This window comes from Dipodomys merriami, unplaced genomic scaffold (genome assembly GCF_024711535.1).
Source record: "Dipodomys merriami isolate MVZ:Mamm:240054 unplaced genomic scaffold, mDipMer1.0.p SCAF_35, whole genome shotgun sequence".
NCBI lineage: Eukaryota > Metazoa > Chordata > Mammalia > Rodentia > Heteromyidae > Dipodomys > Dipodomys merriami.
Window position 1 is genome coordinate 15,039,389 of NW_027205048.1, and position 20,697 is coordinate 15,060,085.

General features: G+C 48.7%; 1 protein-coding gene across 1 annotated transcript in view; it reads left to right on the forward strand.

Moving 5' to 3' along the window:
• Nucleotides 1-20,697, forward strand: part of LOC138803979 (fibronectin type 3 and ankyrin repeat domains 1 protein) — a 67,208-nt gene that overhangs the window by 38,650 nt on the left and 7,861 nt on the right. Inside the window, exons 2-6 of the mRNA XM_069988283.1 lie at nt 2,252-2,429; nt 10,195-10,319; nt 17,468-17,549; nt 18,780-18,854; nt 19,873-19,938. Of these exons, the coding sequence (XP_069844384.1) occupies nt 2,252-2,429; nt 10,195-10,319; nt 17,468-17,549; nt 18,780-18,854; nt 19,873-19,938 (526 nt within the window). The remainder of the gene's footprint in view (nt 1-2,251; nt 2,430-10,194; nt 10,320-17,467; nt 17,550-18,779; nt 18,855-19,872; nt 19,939-20,697) is intronic.

Sequence of the window (20,697 nt, forward strand, 5' to 3'; positions counted from 1 at the left end):
TGTGATTTAAGTAACATAAGCACTTTGAGATACGTATCTTTGACTTTATTTCAAAGCAATGTATTCAATCCCAGTTCTATCCAGTTCTACCATGCTTCCTGTAAGTGTTTGGAAAATAAAGTTAGGGAAACATGAATTTACAGTCTGTCTCTCTGGCTTATCTCTGGATCTCACTGAAAAGGAAATAATTGGCTGTGTGCCCTGCTGGCTAAGGGTGGGCAGGGCCAGGGCTACCCGGACTTTCTCAGTGGGGCCACATGGCAGGAGCCCCCATGGTCTTCAGAGAGCCAGTGGCCAGCTACGTGGAATCTTGTCTCAAGTGAAGTACAGAATCCTTTTTGAATAACCAATGTGGTAAATCAATATATATCTGAGGTCTAAAATGCACTGAGATTCAGGGAGAGGTTTCAAAAAGAGTGGAAGACATGGGCATAGAAACTTAAAAATTTAAGAAACTCAAACATAGCACGAAGACAAAAACAATAGAGACCAGAGGCCCTCAAGGGCACCAACCTGGCATGCCCTGTCTAGACACCGTATCATTTACAGAAATGGGCAATGTATAGTTTTCTTTATGGTTAGTTTTTTGTCAAAAAGAACTCCAGGAAAAGCATCTCAAAGCATCTATCAAACCAATTTCCTTTTAAAGACTATTACTACATGCTTTGGATATACTGTAATTTATGTGCCCAGTTTCTAAATGGCTGAAGACTCTAGTAGTTAATGTTCTTGTATGTGTGTCTCAGTGTTTGTTAAGGCTCTGTGGAAATTGTTCAAAGAGGTAGGAATGCAGGATTAAAGAGAGTGTATGGGGCTGGGAAGGTGGCTCAGTGGTAGAGTGCTTGCTTTGCATGCCTGAGGCCCTGGGTTCGATTCCTCAGCACCACATAAGCACAAAAAAAAGAGTTTGTAAAGATTACTCTTAATTGATGCTGTGTCTATGTATGTATGTATGTGTGTGTGTGCACACGTGTGGGCACATACATGTGCTCATACAAACGTTTGAACTCAATTTCAAAAGGCATGAACTTTTTCTTTTCTTTTTTTTTTTGCCAAAGATTGGTGCTCTACCACTTGAGCCATACTTCCACATCTGGCCTTTTGCTGGTTAATTGGAAATAAGAGTCTCTCAGTTTTATATGCCCTGACTGGCTCTGAACTTCAGTTTTCAGATCTCAGCTTCTAGAGTAGCTATAATTACAGGCATGAGCAACCAGTGCTGGTTATATGCTTCCTTTTTAGCTTTCTAAAAAAGCAACAATTAAAAAATTGAATGACAAGAGTGTAAAACAGTGTAGGGTATGGATACTAGTAGGAGGGCGAGGGTAAACTGAGAGTGTGAAGGGAGATGGACATGATCAGTGTGCTTTATTAGGACATTGTAACAAGGAAGATTGAGGTTGAGTTTAGTTGAGTTTGGAAGGAGGAAGGGAGGAAGAGAGGGAAAGAGGAGAGAGAGTGTTGGAGGGGATGATCCTGACCACATTGTATGGATACATGGACAAGCCAAATGAAAACCTGTTGAGCAACTAACTGATGCTAATCAAAATGTAGAACAAAGGCTATGATGTGTATTTCCACAGCCAGTGAATGAGAGTATGTTCTTCAATACTCTCACTTCCAGTCATGATGATATCCCTCTTAGTTGTCTGAGTAGATGAACAATTACAGCTCATTGCTTCCAATTTCTGGAAACCCTGGGGAACCTGGGGCTCTTTTCCTGTATCACACGGACTGTTTGCTTTGCTGTTCAGTGCACTGCTCATCTCTTACCTTGATTGGGATTAGACTTTGTTTTTTGTTTGTCTTGGTTAGACATTGGTTTTTTTTTTCTTGGTTAGTTTGTAAAAGCTGTTTATATAGATAAAATGTCAACCCTTTGTCATCTGTGTTGTAAAGATTTGGACCAGATACAGCGTTTGTCTCTTGGCCATACCTGAGTCAGATCGCTGAAGGATTAGCACAGCAAACTGAGTTTCAGCCATTGAAAGATCAAGTTAGTTGGTGACTATGTTAATTGCCATCTGGAGAGCCTGGGAGTGGAGATGACACCAGTGGCATGGTGTGTCGCGGTCCCCTTGTGGCAAGAGTGTGGGGTCCCTGTGCTGGCCGAGGCTCACATCCCTTCAGCCCTGTCTGTGTGCCAGATGTGCGGGTAGCAATCAGATCACTGCACGGTCAGAATCTGCTCAGCAGGCCCCAAGTCCTTATTGGCCTGGGATCCTAAACTCCTGTGTCATTCTTTTTTTAGAAATCATACCATCCTTCAAGCCTCATCCGCCAGTCGTGGGCAAAGTGACGCATCACAGCATCGAATTGTACTGGGATCTGGAAAAAACAATGACGCGGCAAGGACCCCAGGATCAGTGGCTCAGGTTCTCCATAGAAGAGGAAGACCCCAAAATGCACACTTACGGTATCATTTATACGTAGGTGCAAGTCGAATTGCTTACTGTTTTGCTTCAACTTCCTGGTGATCTAGAACAATTCCTGTTGTCTCTAAAAAGCTGGGCTCATTTTGATATGAAAGAAAAGAATGTGTTATGTTTTTTATGGGTCATAATTTTTAGAAAGTAAGCATTAGCAGTAACTTTGAAATGAAACCTCTCATACCTTTGAGGGTATCTGTGACTTCTGAAAGAGCCTAATGGTATTTTTTTTTTTTTTAATGCCAGTCCTGGGGGTTGAAATCAAGCCTGAGTGCTGTTCCTGAGCTTCTTTTGCTCAAGGCTAGTATTCTAGCACCTGAGCCACAGCTCTGTCTTTCATTTGTCTGGCTTTTTTTGATGATTAAGCGTAGATAAGAGTCTCACAGACTGTACTGCCTAGGCTGGCTTTGAACTTCGGTCCTCAGATATCGGCCTCCTGATCAGCTAGGATGACAGGCATGGGCCACCAGCACCTGGCTAGTGGTACATTTAAAAAATCTGAAATGTAGTGACAGAAATGAAAGCTACTTTCCTGAAATTAAATGAGGGTTCCCATTAGGTTGTTTTGTTCGTGGAGGTGGGTCTAGACCCATGTATCTGCCTGGCCAATGGCTCTGATCTTTCCTCATACCACCGTCCTATGTCAACTCTCTCTGGCCAAATTGGCCACTTAGCCGGGTGCAGCCAGGGTGGCTCCTAGGTCAGGAGCGCACTCATAGCTTTCTTTTGAGTGCATTTCCTTGGGTTTTATTTGGCTGGTTCCTTTCCAGCATGCAAGTTTCAGACGAACCCTCCCCTCCCTCCTCAAAGGGCTGCTCAGCACTGCCATTCTCCTTACCCCCACCAGGTGGCTCCATCTGCTTAAAACCTCATCTGAGCTCTCTGGAGCTTGTTTGCTGGCTTCTGTTCTGTCTCCTCGCCAGTATCCAAAGTCCCTGAGGCAGGAAAGCTCACTACAAATGCATAGACCTCTATCTCCAGCTCCTAGGCAGTGCCAGCTGGCAAGGGGTTGGGCAAGGAGTAAAAGCGTCATTAGAAGAGACCAAGAGGTCACTACTCTTAGTCCGCATATCAGCACTGACTGACTCTTTCTCTGGCAGCTTTAGCACTTGCAAAATGGCTCTATTTTGGTGATTCAGAAATACCAGAAAGAAGATAGAGATTTGGTCTTTACCTTGTGGTAATTGTAGATCCCTATTCAGTTGTGTGAAATCATCTTGAGAAAGTTTGCCTGTGTACCGATCCTGGCTCCCGCCGAGTGATGTGAAGCGTCATCACCAGCAGATGGGCAGTAGTCAGAACACAGATCATCCCATCACCGGTTGCACTGATGTGGGAAGTGGGAGGGGACCCACGTGATCCGCCTGGCCAGCTGCACCAGTGTCCCTGGTCAACTTTCTTTAACTTTCTTCATAGGTACACACATGCACATGCACACACACACCCACCAATAAACACCACACAGTACACCACACATACCATACACCCCCCACCCCACACACATATACCAAACATGCCATACACATGCACATACACTACAGAATACACAAATGCACACACCACACAATACGTACACGACACATACCCATGGACACACACACCATGCACACATATATACACCACACACACGCGCACACACCACAAACATGCCCACACATACATATGCACACACATGTACTTTAGCTGTTGCCTGAATGATAATATCCCTGATATTTCAGAAACATTTCTTTATACCTAAGCCACCAGAAAAATTGCTAAAATTATAGCTACCATGTGAGAATAATTCCTGACTTGACTACCCCAAAGATGTTATTTTAACCATGTCATGTCTGCAGAGGTAGCTTCAATCTCAAGGCATGGACAAGGACAAAGGTGTCATTTTCTTCTCTACTTCCTTCTCTTGTACGTTGTTCTTGGTTATGGGAAGAAGGCCACCAGAGGCATTCCTTTCCTGAACCTTTGCCTTTTGTTTAATGGCTGGGTAGGCAGAGAGAAACAGCAGCCACGTGCACCGGCCTCAGACTGGCATTTGTCTCTGCATCATTTACTTTCTGTCTGCACCCCTGGCTGCCAGAGAATGGAGGATCGCCTGGCATTGCAGGGCCAGTAGGGCCAGCAGGGCTGCCTGCAGCTCCCAGGCAATGGTGAATGGCCAAAGCTCCCTTGGAGAACTACTCAGCCCAAGTCTGACGCTAGGTGGCAGAAGCAGACTATATCAGCCTTCACCTGCTTTGCTTCTTTGCTCACTTTCTCCAGTTATCATCCAAAGGAGCAAATGTCTGTCTTTAACCAAGTAATGATCTAGACCATCTGACATGGGGCTGTGAAGGAGAACCCTCTTCCTGGCTTGTCACTTTCTGTGCCTATCTGTCTCTGTCACCAGTGTATCTTGGATGGCTCATATGTGTTCACAGGAGGCTTGCCTCCATTGCGTCAAGGAGCTAATCATCTAGTTTTGTGAATTTTCCTTTTCTAAAGTCCTTAAGAGACTGAGCAGTTCACTCCATCAGGACACAGACTCCTTCCTGGTGCTTCTTTGAAGCTTTCCAGACCCACAAGTTGGCCTTGCTCCTCTTCCTGTGTCTTCTATGCCTTCATTCAATCTGTGTGTGTGTGTGTGTGTGTGTGTGTGTGTGTGTGTGTGTGTGTGTGTGTGTGAGAGAGAGAGAGAGAGAGAGAGAGAGAGAGAGAGAGAGAGAGAGAGAGAGAGAGAGAGAGAGAACATGCTAATCCTGAGGTATGAACTCAGGGCCTAGGTGCTGTCCCTTAGCATTTTTCAGCTCAAGGATGGTACGCTACCATCTGAGTCACACTTCTACTTCGGGTTTGTTGTTGTTGTTGTTAATTAGAGGTAAGAGTCTTATGGACTTCCCTGCCCAGGCTGGATTCAAGCCTTGATCCTCAGATCGCAACTTCCCTGCCCAGGCTGGATTCAAGCCTTGATCCTCAGATCGCAGACTCCTGAGTAGCTAGGTATGAGCCACTGGTACTTGGATGATTTTCTTTTTAATCTTTTAATTAGATGATCCTCAATGGATCTCTCCTGCCTGGAGGATGAAGGTCAAAGTCTTAAGTCAAACATTGCTGCCTTTCATAATTGGCCTAACCAGCCTGACTGTGTCTTCCTGCCTGCCCCTTCTTTCCTCCCTCTCTCCTGCCCACCCTCCCTCCCCTCCTCTTTCCCTCCCTCCCTCCCTTCCTCCTTTCCTTCCTTCCTCTCTGCTTCCCTTCCTCCCTTCCTTTCTTCTTCTCTCTTCTCAGCATAAACTCTTCCGTCAAGTCTACTTTCTGCCCCTTGACTATGACCTGACCTTTTCTGCATGCGAGCTTTGCTCTTCTCCCTGTTTGGACAAATTCCATCATCCTATCCTTTTTCTGGCCTCCTCTGAGAGGTGTCCTTACTGTTCTCCCCACATTCCTGTGGTAACAGGTGCCCATATTGTGCAATTCATCCACTCCATTATGTGTGCTACTGAGCCCCCACAATGTGCCAGATGAGATTTGGCATTGGGGACAGACATGCTGGGGAAAACAAATTGTACAAAGTACACATAAGTAAAAATATATGGCATGTGCAATGGTAATAAATCCCAGGAGATAAAGCATAGGAAAAGGTAGGGGTCTGGGCTGGAGAAGAGGAAGTCTTCACTGAGAAAGAAACTTCTGAAGACTTTTGAAGGAAGAGAGGACAGGTGAGGGATGTTGGGGGCGGCGGTGGGGGGCTCTCCAGGCAGAACAATGCCAAGTAGAAAACCTAAGGTAGAATACGGGCTCACACCCATATTCCTAGCTACTCAGGAGGCTGACATCTGAGGATCACAAAGCCAGCTTGGCCAGGAAAGTCTGTGAGCCTCTCCCATCTCCAATAAACCGCTCAGAAAAAGCCAGAAGTGGTGCTGTGGTCAAGTGGTAGAGCGCTAGCCTTGAGCGCAAAGGGGCTCTAGGACAGCGCCCAGGTCCTGTGTTCAAGCCCCAGGACCAGCATAAAAACAAAACCAAACTTGAGGCAGGTGTGAGCCGGCATGCTGCAGAAGGGGCCGAGGTTGAGAGGAGGGGGTGAGATCAAGGGGCCACCACATGGGCCTGGGGTCATCCAGAAAACTGAGGAGAGGCGTGTCTGGCCTGTGCTTTCTTCGCCTCAGTGGCTGCTGGCTGAGCTGAGGCCGCAGGAGGCAGGGCTGCAAGCCGCAGCGAGGACTAATTAGGAAACACTTGCAGTAATTGAGGTGGGAGATCACAGAGCAGTGTGAGAAGGGCTTGATCACAAGATGGTTTAAAGATAGATTTAAACATTTGCTGGTGTAGCTGGCACACAGTGCCTCCCGAAGCCAAGATGGGAGGATCACTTGAGCGTAGGAGTTTGGTGCCATCCCGGGCAACTTAATAAGACCCATTCTCAGAAATACAATTATAAGACACTTGCCAGTGAGTCAGATATTAGGTATAAGAAGATAGCCAAGGGACATTTAGGGACCAAAACCAACCCAAACCATAGCATAGATCTAAACTCATGTACCTATAAAATCCACCTGTTCCTGAGTAGTTTATGCCCAGCTGGCATTTTAGTTTTAAGAATTCTTTTCTATAGCCCATAAAGTTTTTCGGAATATTTGTCCTGGTCTATGAGCCACCTTCCCAGCCCCAAGAGCTGGTATTTTTATGGTAAGTGTGTTTATATATTTACTTTTCACAACTATCTATTTCCTTGTTTTCTGTACTCAGATATTTTATTTTTCCTTTTTTTTTTTCTTTAGGGCTTCATGCTCTTGCTTATTAGCTTTTTGGCTCAAAGTTGGCTCTCTACCACTTGAGCTACACTTTCACTTCTGGCTTTTTGCTGATTAATTGGAAAATCTCATAGATTTTCCTGTCTAGGTTGGCTACAAACTGTGGTCCTCAGATCTCAGCTGCCTGAGGAGCTAGGATTACAGATGTGAGCCACCAGTGCCCAGCTTCACATATTTTTAATGTCACTGAGATTCATTTTTTTATTGACTAATAACTTTCTCTTTCCTTTGCTGATGCATGATGTACTCTCTATTGCTGTGTAACCACCCACCCCTAGACTCGGTGGCTCAAGCAGAATAGTTACATAGTGGCTCACCGTCTATGATCTGGGGAGCCTGGGGCTGGTGCTGGGCTCCACATGGTCTTGGAGGCTCTGCTGGGGCTGGAGGAACCCAGTGGCTTCATTCTTGCCCCATGCATCTGCTGTTTGCCTGAGGCTACAGGTGGCTACTGGGCCTGCTTTCTCCCCCTTTACAAACTGCCATCTTCCCGTGACTGTCTCACACCGAATGGCCTTTCCCCAGAAGGGAGATTGGTCCTTTGACTTGTTAGCTCCTAAGGGCGCAAATGAAGGCAGTCAAAGCCTGGGACAGCTCAGGCTCAGAGTGGCACCACATGGGAGCTATTCTGTTTCTCCACGTTCTCACAGGAGTGCTAGGACTCTCAGAGGCCAATGAAACAAGCCGCCTCATGCATCCAACCTCCTTTAGGCATTGAAAGGTGTTCTTCAAGCAACGATAATCTCTCATCACAGTTGAGTCCCTCAGGGAAAAAAAAAAAGCGGCGAAGCAGAGCCACATTTGAGGGGCTTGAGGCATCGTTGTTTTCATGGCCCTGCTGGCGCTGAGCCCAGGAAATCACTTAGGTTTTGTCGTCTGAAGTAACTCATGGTGCAAAGGGGATCACCAAGTGCTTAGGACGTGGTGGATGATGAAAGAGAAAGGAAGCAGGAAGGATGGTCTTAGGCACGTTTCTCAGCTCTCAGAAATGGTTGTGTGGGTCTCCCTGTGTCACGGAGGCCCTCTCCCTGGATGCTCCAGCCTCTTCCATGTCTGGGGCTTGCCCTGGTCGGGGCGCTGGGCCCTGCTCTACCACGTCAGTGTCCTTCTGACCCGTGCCTCCACACACGTGCCGGGCGATCACGGAGGATGCCTCCTGGAGGATGCTCTCTACATGCAGAAGGAGAAATTTTGCAGGAACAGTTCAAAAGGCCTCCAGGGTGGTTTTGTTTTTTTCTTTCAGGAGTCCCGCTCTGGGTCTGCTTCCAGCCCCACCCTTCTGCCATCCCTCCTTTATCAGGGGAGAGGCTGCTTGCCCAGCAGGCTCTATGGCTGAGTGGACAAATCTGTTTGATTAGTAGGCCAGGGGAGCCACCATGCCCTCCGCCCTTTCTAGATCTGAAGACACGTTTTCAGGCGAGCTTCTCCCAGTCACCCTGTGAGCTCCAACACCGTCAGTTCATCCAGCACTGTCAGTTCAACCGCTGAAGCTGTCCTTCCTCCCTGTCTTCCCCATGCTTCAGCAGGGAGCGCGCTAACCTGTCCTTCAGTTTGCCTCGGCCCTGAGCTGGTCCATGGCTGCTTTCCAGCCTGGTCTAGCATCTTGCTAGGAGAGAGCACTAGTCATATTTGTTGAGTTACAAGGAATAGAATTGCTGCATAAATATTTGGGTTTGCCAGAAACATCCTTGAAGTGTTAGCTGTGAATCTCAACGTATGATTTTAGCCTCTGAAGATCTGCTGAGAATGAAAAAGAAAATGTTAGAAGCAGAAAAATAATCTGAGGAAACAAAGGCTTGGAGTAGATGGAGTGGGCTAAAGTAGCTGAAGGGAGAGAAGGAGGAGGGCTGGAGTGAAGGGGAAAAGAAGAAAAAGCTGGACATTGTATATGCTCCTCTCCCAAATTGAGCCTTTAGCCAGATGTCAGTCACCCTATTCTGTAATGCTAGCTGTTCAGGAGGCTAAGATCTGAGGATCGTGGTTAAAAGCCAGAGTGGGCACAAAGTCCATAAGATTCTTGTCCCCAGTTAACCAGAAAAAAAAAAAAAAACAGAAGTAGAGGTGTGGCTCAGTGTTGAGTGGGAAAGAGCCATGAGTTCAAGCCCCAGTATTGGTACTCCCACCACCAAAAAAAAAGTCTTCGAAGTATGAGGAAAGAAAAAAATGTGTGTTTAGGTTTGAAAATGGGTTAGAATTTAGCCAGATACTGATAAAGACCTTTGGCAGAAAAGGGAGCCTGAGGTTTTGAGCCATTTTGGGAAAATATATATACTAAAATAATAACAATATATGTCACATATATTTTATATATAATACCTATTATAATAATGTCACCATTGAAGCCCTTTACTCCTAGAGAGGCAGACCCTCAGCAGAAGAGTGGGGTCTCCCAACATCTGCCTCCCAGCATTCTCTGAGCAGGTGAGCAGGCCGGCTCCACAACTGTCTCTGTTGTTACTCATTTTGTAGGCTCCAAATTATTACACTATAAACTTGTGCCCTCTGGACATGTATATTCAGGTTTCTGTTCTAGACGTGCTCAGCAATGGCTGCCAGCATCCCTAGGGGCGGCGTAACGTTACAGTTGTCTCTCAGGTGCTGTCTAACCTCTCAGCTGGCCTGGCAGGTGCTCATAAGCAGCAAACCCTGGTGCATTTAGGGCTTTGGGTCCTGTCCCTGTGGCAGCCTCCCACCCATGAGAAGACCCCACTTAAAAATTGCAGACATGACCTTATTGGTGGCCTGGCCTTTCCAACTGAAACTTGGTTATCTGAAGTTGAATGTCAGAGTTAACACAGTTCTTTCTCAAGGCACTGGCCGGGCCTTGGGGACACAGGGACCGTAGAGGACCCGACCTTTCTGCAGGAATTCAGAAAACCAGGAGCAGAGCTGTATTGGAGCTGGTCTTGTCCTGTCTGGTCACCGAACCCTGGATTAGGTTCCCGGCATCATCAGCTTGCGTGTCTCCTCCCCTCTAGGGGATATGCAACCAAGCATGTGGTGGAAGGTCTGGAGCCCAGGACACCATATAAATTTCGACTGAAGGTCACCAGCCCCTCTGGAGAATACCAGTACAGCCCTGTCATCTCCGTGTCTACAACCCGTGAGTACCCACCCCTTCACATTCCTTTAATAGAGACAAAGGTAGAAATAGAGGTAGAGATATTTCACCTTTTCCTCAGCCTTATGGAAAGTGGAGAGGATTCCATCTTGGTTATGTTTGGTTGTGGGTCTTGAACTCAGGCCTGTGCACTATCTCTGAGCTTTTTTTTTTTTCCTCTCAAGGCTAGGGCTCTCCCCCTTTGAGACACAGCTTCATTTCCAGTTTTCTGGTGGTTAATTAGAGATAAGAATCTCCTGGCCTTTCCTGTCTGGGCTGGCTTCAAACTGTGATCCTCAGATCTCAGCCTTCTGAGTAGCTAGGTTTACAGGCCAGAGCCTCCATCACCTGGCTGGGGGAATCTGTCTTTAAGCACTGCAATAATGTTGTTTACTGCTTGGGCCTGGCTGTCACATGACTTAAGAGAAGTGCAACCACGCGTTTACAACAGAGCTGTTTGGAGCCAGGACTGCTCAGCTGTGGATATTGGGCACAGGGTGGCCGAGGAGATCTGCTCAGCCCAGTCCACTTTGGGCAGCCTCCTTGCACGTGTCTTGGCTGGTCAGCGACGGCTGACTCTTGGGGTACAGAGAGCAAGCAATAGTACTATTGGGAGGGAGATCCCCACAGAAGTGGTGGCCAAGCACACACCAGTGTATCAGAGCCGTCAGTGCCTCTGACCTCATCCGTCTCATCCCAGGGCTAAGATATTGTCTGAGATTGAGGTTTTACAGTACCTCGAGGCTGACGGTGTCCAGGGTTCCCTTTGGGCTGGAAATCTGCAAAGATGAAAATGGTCAGAGACGCCCCCCTGACTGCACAGGGCTTCTGTAGGCTGCACAAATGAAATCTTCCTTTTGTGAGGAAAGCTCCTTTTCAGTCTTAGTCAGTGTGCCACTGGCCCCTCAGGGATGTTTTCTGCAGCCTTCAGCTGGGTCTGTGCACATTCTTGTGGGAGCTAGAGATAATTCTGATTTTGTTAGTCCGTCTCACCTTCAGTCATAAATATGACAGGAGGGCACCGGAGCTTAGGGTGGTGACCTGTGAGCTCAGCTAGAGCTGAGCCGGGCCCTTTGCTCTCAGTAGTGGTGAAAAAAAAATGTCCTTTCAGAGAAAACTTTTGAGTGAAATGGTCAATTATGGGGCTGCAGATCAGGTAGGAGGCCTAGTCTTTAACCTGGGGATGCTGAGAGCACTGGCTTTTGTATGGAAGATGTTTGGGCCTTGGAGTACTCAGGAGGAAGAAAGAAGTTGGAGAAAGCAGAGAAGTGAGATTGAATGCTTTGTGTGCAGAGGAAGGCAAGGTGGAGGAGGAGTCGCAAGACAGGGCTGGCGTTGGAATAGTCTCCATGGGAAACTGGGCAGGCCTTGTCTCTACTGCCTCCTGCCGGGCTGCCCCTCCCACCTCCGGGTCCCTGGGCACTGCCCCACATCCTGCCTCTGTTCCTCCTCCCTGAAACATGGAGGCCCTGCTTTGCTCACCACACCCGCTTCACCTGCAGCATCTGTTCCGCATTGATTCCCGGAACAGCTCCTCCCTAGGGCGAGGAGGGGTTAGTTATCTCCTCCAGCATGCCTCTTGCTTCTTATAGATCTGTCTACCCTTTTGACTCCCTTCTAGATTGTGGGCTCCTGAAGGGTGAGGCCATGTCTAGGATTTCAGTAGGAGGTCCTTGATGGATGGGTGGGTGACCAATGAGCTGAGGCCCAGAGGCAGAATAGAGTATGAAGAGAAACACTGGACTTCGGGGCTGCACTCACGTCTGTCGAAGGATGGACCCATTGCCCACCCATGGGGCAAGGCCACTTAAACTTGTCAGGTGCTGTGGACATGGGGGTTCTGTGACCCAACTACAGCGGGCTTCAGGTGGTCACTGGTGGTCATGTCCATGTCAGGACAGAGGCTTCTGGGTCTTCTAGCCAGAGTCTCCAGGGAGTCAGTGTGCCACAGGGAGCTCTTTTGGGAAGGCGGTAGCCAGCCTAAGTCTGCCCACCAGCTGCCGCAGCTGTATCTGCTGCCAGGGGAGCCCAACTCGCTGGAGAGGCAGCCAGAGCTGGCCTGTCCAAGCATCATCTCTCCTCACAGTTGCATGGCTTTCACGGGCAAATAGGTGAGACCGTCTGTGGGGTGAGGCCTTGCTGGTGGTGGCCAGGTGTTGATATGGGGGGGGGAGCACTTGAATGTTTCTCTGCCAGGCACGGCACAAGTGCCCGAGGCCATGCGGGCATCCTAGCCTCCTGGGACTCCACTGGGCAGAAGGCTGAAGATCCTTTTCCTCTGGTGAGGAGGTCCTGGCTCTGCTGTTCCCTTATGCTACTGTTATATTTATAACATCTCGTGCTAAGCAAAGAATTTAAAAATGCACACGTTATACAGAGCAAGTGAAAATGCTTCTGTGAGCCACTAATTTGCATTCATTTTGGGAGTGTTTTAATGAATCACGAAAGCATGTACTTTGTTTGAATAAAGAATGCTCAGCTTTTTTTTTTCTTTCCCAGGTAAAGTACATTAGACTCTTGCCTAAATGAGGCATGCAATTTTAATCAGCTGGGCCCTTAAAAAAGAAAGAAAAACAGCTGCTACTTGTTAATTGGCAAATATCTTCTCCAATGAGTTCATGATTTATTCACTGCTTTTAATAAAGACCTAAATTCTACCAAGAAAGGTGCTATCACCATATACTATCTGCGGACTCCGCTGCCGCCTAGAGCCTCCTTTATAGAACAAGAGCAATGGCTTACTGCAAGGCCACTCTGTCCCTCCCCTCCCGCAGGCCCCCAGTGCCCTGTGCCCAGTGCGTCCCCACCCACCTCACTGGCCAGGCAGCCCCCCTACGAAGCACTGCCCAACCACACCCACACGGGCCAACGCCTGCCGTGTTATTTTCAGATGCAGTTATTGATGGCATTCCCTTGGGCCACACGTACAAAGGCTAGAAGGGTCCCAGGGTGGGAGGAATGGAAAGTTCTCCCCAGCCTGGAATTTCCTCTGTTCTTCCCGACTCAGGCCTATAGTGGGAGTAGAAGGAATTGCTACACTTGGCAGACAAAGGTCCTTTCATTTCTCCTCTGTGTCGCTGTGAAATTCATGCTGAGACTTTTCTAGGCCTCATCTACCTCACAGGGTTCCAGTAGAAACTTCCATTGCCTACTTGGGGCAGGGTCTTCTTGGGAAGAAGAGAGGAGCCCTCAGACCTGACGGCTGGAGACTGCCTCCTTTTGCTGGAATCCGCCAGTCAGGAATATGAGCGATGGTGGCGTCTTCACTCCTTTCCTGCCAGGGTCGCTTTCTTCCTATGACACATTTCTTTTCTTTTTTTCTTTTTTGCCGGTCGTGTTCTACCACTTGAGCCACAGCACCACTTCCGGTTTTCTGGTGGTTCATTGGAGATAAGAGTTTCACGGACTTTCCTGCCCAGGGCTGGTTTTGAACCGTGATCCTCAGATCTTGGTCTCCTGAGTAGCTAGGATTACAGGCGTGAGCCACTGCGCCTGGCTGATGCATTTCTTTTTAGCTGTAGCAGAATGCTAAGATTCCCTGGTTGTTTTTTGTTTATTTTTTCCTGCAAATGCTTTCATAGCTGACGTACTTATGGACTTACTTCCAACATCTGTGTGCTGCACAGAGGCCTCTGGTGCTCAGTGCCTCCCTGCCAGGTAAGGCAGAGGTTCTAGAGTACAGTGCTCAGTCCACAGGATGCTGTCGGTACTTCCAGAACCTTCCTTAATTTAGCAAGACTGCCAGGCACTGGTGGCTCACGCCTGTAATCCTAGTTACTCAGGAGGCTGAGATCTGAGGATCATGGTTCAAAGCAGCCCTGGCAGGAAAGTCTGTGAGACTCTTATCTCCAATGAACCACCAGAAAACCAGAACTGTTGCTGTGGCTCAAGCGGTAGAATGCTCGCCTTGAGCTGAAGGGTGCAGGGACAGCACCCAGGCCCAGAGTTCAAACCCCACGACCAACAACAACAAAACATTTAGCAGGGCTGCGAGAATACACTAAATCCATCAGGCAGGAGCCACCTGCACCCAGCTCCGTGAGACTCTTAACCAGCAAAAAGCCAGAAATGGAGTAACTCACGTGGTAGAGCCACCAGCCTTAACTGAAAAAGCAAGGGAGCAGCACCCAGGCCCTGAGTCCAAGCCCCAGAACCAGCATGAAAACAGAGCTAAGCTTTTCCCCTGGATGCAAGCTCATGATTTCTCTAAACCCTCCGGCACACAGCTGCAGCCCCAGCCCCAGTGAGGTCTGAGCACCTTTCTTCTTAGGAGCAGAGTCCTAGGCAAAGTTATGTATATATTTATTTATGTGGACTTGGGCTTTTGTGACTGTAAGCAGTAAGGATGTGGAGCTAGGACTGCAGTGGGACCGGCCATGAGCTCTTTGGCCACTCCTAACTGGCTGGCCTAGGACAGCGTAGCATTTCCGAGGCTTGGTTTCATGGCTGGGAGGAGAATTTACGAAGCACGGATGAAGTCCTCCAGTAGAAATGGCAGGAGCCTTCCGCAGGCAGCCTACCCAGCTGGCTTCCCCCGCTGCACCGTCATCCACCTCAGATGAAGATGGGTCACATGACCCTGAACTGGGGAGGGGAGGTAGGGAGGGGAGGGCAAAGGTATTAACTGTGGACTACTGACATTTTGGATCTGGTGAGTCCTGGTGGCTGTCGGCTTCCCTGTGCCCTTGGCTTTGCTGGCCCCTGCTAGATACCAGCCCCCCACCTCATGCGCACCCACTCACCCCCACCCCTTCAATTGCCCCCCAACTTGCCCCTCACCCCCACTCAACTTGGGGACAACAAAATGACACTGCCGGGTGTCTCCAGGAGTCTGAGCCTTGTGCCTTTCCTGGGACGCTGGGCAGGGCTGGGCTGGGCAGGGCTGGGCTGGGCTGGGCTGGGCTGGGCTGGGCTGGGCAGAGCTGGGCTGGGCAGGGCTGGGCTGGGCTGGGCTGGGCAGGGCTGGGCTGGGCAGAGCTGGGCAGGGCAGGGCTGGGCTGGGCTGGGCTGGGCTGGGCAGGGCAGGGCAGAGGTGGGCTGGGCTGGGCTGGGCTGGGCAGAGCTGGGCTGGGTTGGGCTGGGCAGGGCTGGACTGGGCTGGGCTGGGCTGGGCAGAGCTGGGCTGGGCTGGGCAGGGCAGGGCAGAGGTGGGCTGGGCTGGGCTGGGCTGGGCAGAGCTGGGCTGGGTTGGGCTGGGCAGGGCTGGACTGGGCTGGGCTGGGCTGGGCAGAGCTGGGCTGGGCTGGGCTGGGCTGGGCAGAGCTGGGCTGGGCAGGGCAAGGCTGGGCTGGGCTGGGCAGGGCTGGGCAAGGCTGGGCAGGAGCTCCATGGGCCTGGGCCTCACTCACATGGGTTCTTGACATACTTTGTATGCCCAGCCTTTGGCTTGAAAAGATGTATTAGAATGATGAAAGGAAGCCTGGTGGGGTGAAAAGAATCTAGAGGTTGGCAAAGTCTAGCAGGCAAAACCATTAGGAAATAATTTGAGGTTGTCACAAAGTGGCTTTTACCTGAACAAAGGAAGGTATCAGCTCAGGCATGCTGGTGAGGACCCGCCGTCCCTGCCAGGGGCTCCGCGGACTCGCTGCTCTCAGGAGCTGGCGGGAATGCAAGCCGCTGACCTCTGCGGGGCAGATAACGGGAGAGTGAGCCAGGATGAGTCTCACCAGGCAGTCTGGTGCCTGCTGCACAGGAGCATTTTAGGATTTAGAGGAGCAAAGGTCTGAAAGTGGGCACACAATGTAAATCAGCAAGGACAGGACCCCTTCTATCTCGTTCTCTGTGACCCCAGTGCCTTAGCATATGACTTGCTTGGAAGTTACTCCGGAAGTATGTCTTAATGAATTGGTGCGGCTTGTCCAGTGAATTATTTAGAGCAGGGGTTGTCACCTCAGATGTCCATGGAGGCATCGGACAGGTGGGTGTTACAGAAGGGGACTGCTAGGGCACGGCCGGGCACGAGGGTGGGGCAGGCGCCCAGGCAGTGATGCCAGCTGCCACTCGCATGGCTCCTACCTCAGCCACAGCGGTGCGTTGGGCATTTCCGATGTGTCACACTTGACTGTTTACTTCACTGCTTAATCACGGTGGCGTCTAACTTTGAAAGGCTTGGCATGTGCAGCCGGTGAAACCACGAGACAATGCCTTGGAAGGTGAGCTGCTTCTCTGTGGCCTCTCATTCCACGCTCTGCTCCTGTAGACCTGCCTCCTCCTCCCCCTCCTCCCCGCAGACCTGATGCCCCTGTGCCGTGTCCTCCTCCCCCTCCTGAGAAAGACAGGCTTGCTCTCTGCGCTGTTCTCCATGGTGTGGATTTCTCACATGCTCCCTACCTCCCCGTGTATAGGTGCCCTGCTGACCCTTCTTTCAAACTCCAGGGAGAAAAGCTGAAGGAAGAATTAAATATTTTATTCACAAAATTTAAAGCAATTTACAATAGCAGTAGTAGTAGTAATAGTAGTAGTAGTAGTTGTAATAGCTTAACCATTCATTGGCACATAACACACTAGCATGTTGTGCCAATTGCTGAGTTTCCTTGCTTCTAAGAGATGTTGATTTTGCCTTATGAAATCAGAAAGGATCAGGTAGCCAAAGAGCAATCACAAAGCTATACTTCATAATGTGACCATATCCCAAGACTTTAAATTGCTCTAAACTTTCTCTTAATCTGAAAATCAGATCTTTTGCAGTAAAAGAAGCAGTGCTGGTGGCTCACACCTATAATCTTAGCTACTCAGGAAGCTGAGATCTGAGGATCATTTGAAGCCAGACTGGGCAGGAAAGTCTGTGAGACTCGTCTGCAATTAACCAGCAAAAAGCCAGAAGTGGAGCTGTGGCTCAAATAGTAGAGCAGTAGCCTGAAGCAAAAGTCAGGGGACAGCACACAGGACCTGAGTTCAAGCCCCTGCATGTGTGTGTGTATGTGTGCACACATGGGCACATGTGCGCGCGCGCACACACACACACACACACACACACACACACACACACACACACACGAAGCAGTTGAGCAGGGACTGTGAGATCTCTTAGGAGCACAGCTTTGCCTGCCTGGAGATGAACACGACCTGGAGGTGGAGGGAGAGCGAAGCTGGGACGAGTCAGTCTTCTCTTGTTATACTGGGGGTGATTGCTCTCTATCTGATTTCTCCAGGAGAACCCATAAGCAGTGAGCACTTTCACCGAGCTGTCAATGTGAACGATGAGGACTTGCTCCTTCGAATACTAGAAGGAGGGTGAGAGAATTCTGTGCTGGCCTTTTTTTTTTTTTTTAATGCCTATAACGTGCATAGAAATACATGATGTAGCTTTATTTTGTTTTCTTAAAATTTCCTGTTCCTTGGAAACTGCCTCCCAAATTAATCTCAGGTGATGAATGTGAGTTAGTAAAGCACAGTTCATAAAGGCAATCATAAAGCCCCATGTAAATATTACAGTTTGTAATTATTTAATGAAAAATTGTAAAAGGAAATTGCAAGTCTGGGTGTCATATTTTATTCGAAGAAACAACTTCTGCCCCTTGCATTTCGGTACATGGCATTCCTGAATGTTCACTTGTACACTCTGGGGAAATCAGAAAGTCACCCAGTAAGTGCCTTGTAACCTAGAAGGTTCTAGAAACCAAGTCATCTATAAGGTTCTAGAACTTTAGTCATCAAGAAGGTTCTAGAACACTAGAGGTAAAGTGGATGCAGCTGCTGTGGGTGAGATGTTCGATGCCTCTGTTCTCTGATCTAGACGCTCAGTCCAAACGACCAGGTCCAAGGCACCCAGAACTACTTCTTCAGGAAGAATTGAGGACAGGTGGTTTGTAATGGGCGTCTAAATCCGAGAAGAGAAGGTTCCCACAGAGAGCCCAGCTCCTCAGCTGACAGCAAGAGCTGTACGTCCTCTCTGAGCAACATGGCTTCATTGCCAGTAGGTGAGGGCTCAGGTCTCCACCAAACCTGCTCCTGCTGGAGGAGCCTAGGAAGTAGGGCCAGGATGAACACTGTTTTCAACTGTCAGAGGCTGGGCCCATTGGCTAGAGGGCACAGAGGTTCTGGGTCGAAAGAAGCCTGTCTGTTTCAAGTGCACTGAGGCATTTGTTTGAATCATTAAAAAATATTAGGCAAGGCATTGTAAGATAATAAAGCCTCAGTGGGCTGGACATTGACGAAAGTGAGCTGTATAACCCGTGGATGGAGATGGGCGGGAGGGACTGGGAGAGAAAGAGGGAACAGAAGACATCGTATGAAAGGAAATGTACTCATTACCTGACTCATGAAATTGCAACCCCTCTGTGCATCACCTCTACAATAACAATAAAGTAAATCAATAATCATACAAAAAGCTTCACTGGCCCAGAAGAAATAGCCACTTTTGGTAAAAGGAGCCAGTTTTGGTAAGCCCTGCAGGGAGCGCCCTATCCTGGGAGCCATGCAGAGTTGCACATGCTGATCCCTTTTCTCTCTGTTTTTCCCAAGTCATGTCAAGATCGATGTTCCCAATAAGTTTGGCTTTACTGCTCTGATGGTCGCAGCTCAGAAAGGATACACCAGGTATGAGGTGCTCTGAGCGTGGGCTCCAGCCTTTCCCTTCCCACCGGGCACCCTCAGGGTGGGGCCTCAGAAGAGCCTGGCTGGCCCAGGGGCCTCCTCTCTCTTTCCCAAACTGTCTCATTAAATGGCTTCCCATTGCAGCTGCTTTTATTTATTTTATATTTTTATTATCTTCAGTTGAACAAAGGAGTTTTCATTGAACAAAGAAGCTTACGGACACAGTGCACCTTGTTCCACGTCACCCTCTTCAGCGTCCTCACCCATCCCTTCCAACCCATCCCTTCCTGCACTTTCCTGTAATTTTGTAGGATGTAGATTGGATTTTATGACTGCATCCCCCTCCTCATTTGTCGACCTGCCGCCCTCTCACCCCATCTCACCCCTAACACAGCTGCTTTTACCCTCTAGTTATGCAGCATGCAGGAGAGAATGTAAAATGTGCAATCATAGATCAGGGAAGAGAGCCATTTAATCACATGCAGTGGATTTTATATGTCCTCGGAACACTGGTTGTTGGAATGTGAATCTTTTCAACAAACAAGCAAAAAGATGGACGGGGAACATTCTAGGCACCAGGTTCCTCTGATGTGATTTCAAGGACACACTCCATTACCTGTTTTACAAAGTATAAGTGTTAACCATTTATTTTTTTCAGTCGCATTTATGTTTTAATTAATGCCATTTTGAAAAAAAGAAAGGCATTTCCATTAAATGCTGCCATTTGAGAATATATTAAAAGTGGCAGTTAAAATGATGGAGTTATTTTGATAGTCCAGTCTTTACCCTGACCAGCCATTCATTAATGAATAATTCACGACTTAGTAAAAACCTGTTTCTAGTGTTGAGTGGTCTTCCAGATTAACACTGCCGTATCTTTAAAACCAGCTGGCTCCTCAAGATGGAACAGAAGGTGTTGCCAATGGGTGTCGAGTGTCTTGTTTCTGATTGGCTCTGGGTTCTCTTGGGTTCCAAGTCAACAAAGCCACTTACTTTGCTGCTTTAACCCTGCATCCTTTAGGCTTGTGAAACTCTTAATTTCTAACGGCACGGATGTGAATCTAAAGAATGGAAGTGGCAAGGACAGGTAGGCAGCAGGGACAGGAGGTGGCGGGTGGGCAGGAGGGGCCTGAAACACCCCCGTGGGGTTGTGCTTGTGTCCCTAGGCCTGTGTGTGTGTGGGAGGGGGTGGGGGGGCCTTCCATTGAGCCAGAATATTTCCTTCCATTTTGGTTTGTTGTTCTTGGGACCAACGTTTTAGTGAAAAGGGGATTTTTTTTAAAAGGAGCCATTCTTTCTAAAGTAGGCTTCTTACGGTCATAGTATAATCATTGCTTTTTCATTTTTTTTCACATTGTTTATAATCTTGGGTTCAATTCTTGGTACTGGCCTCAGTGAAATTTAGGCAGTCAGGAAAACGCTGACCGTCATCTGGTGAAGGTTGTAAAAGCTGAATAGACTAAGGCAACAAAGGTCGAAGATCTCCACTTTGGTTTTGGTTTGGAAGTGCTGAGGGCTGTACCTCCTGAGGGGCGGTGGTGGTTCCCTTCTGCTCTCCCTCCCCCCCCCCCCCAGGCCTGGAGTGGAGCATCTATTCCAATGTGTCCTCCTCCTGTAGTGCTCCTGGTACCGTCAGCGGCGTGCTCAGCACGGTGCTGCTCTCCTAGGACTCTGGTTCCCTTCCAGCTCTCTCCTGTTTTCCAAGGATTCCAGATATGTCTAAAGAAGCAGCCAGAGATCAGCATGGACAATAACCACAAAAGAGCTTTCAGGAGGTTGCCACGAAGGGCAGAGCCCATGACAGGAAAGTTCACGAAAAAGAGCGTGACATTAACAAAGGATAGAG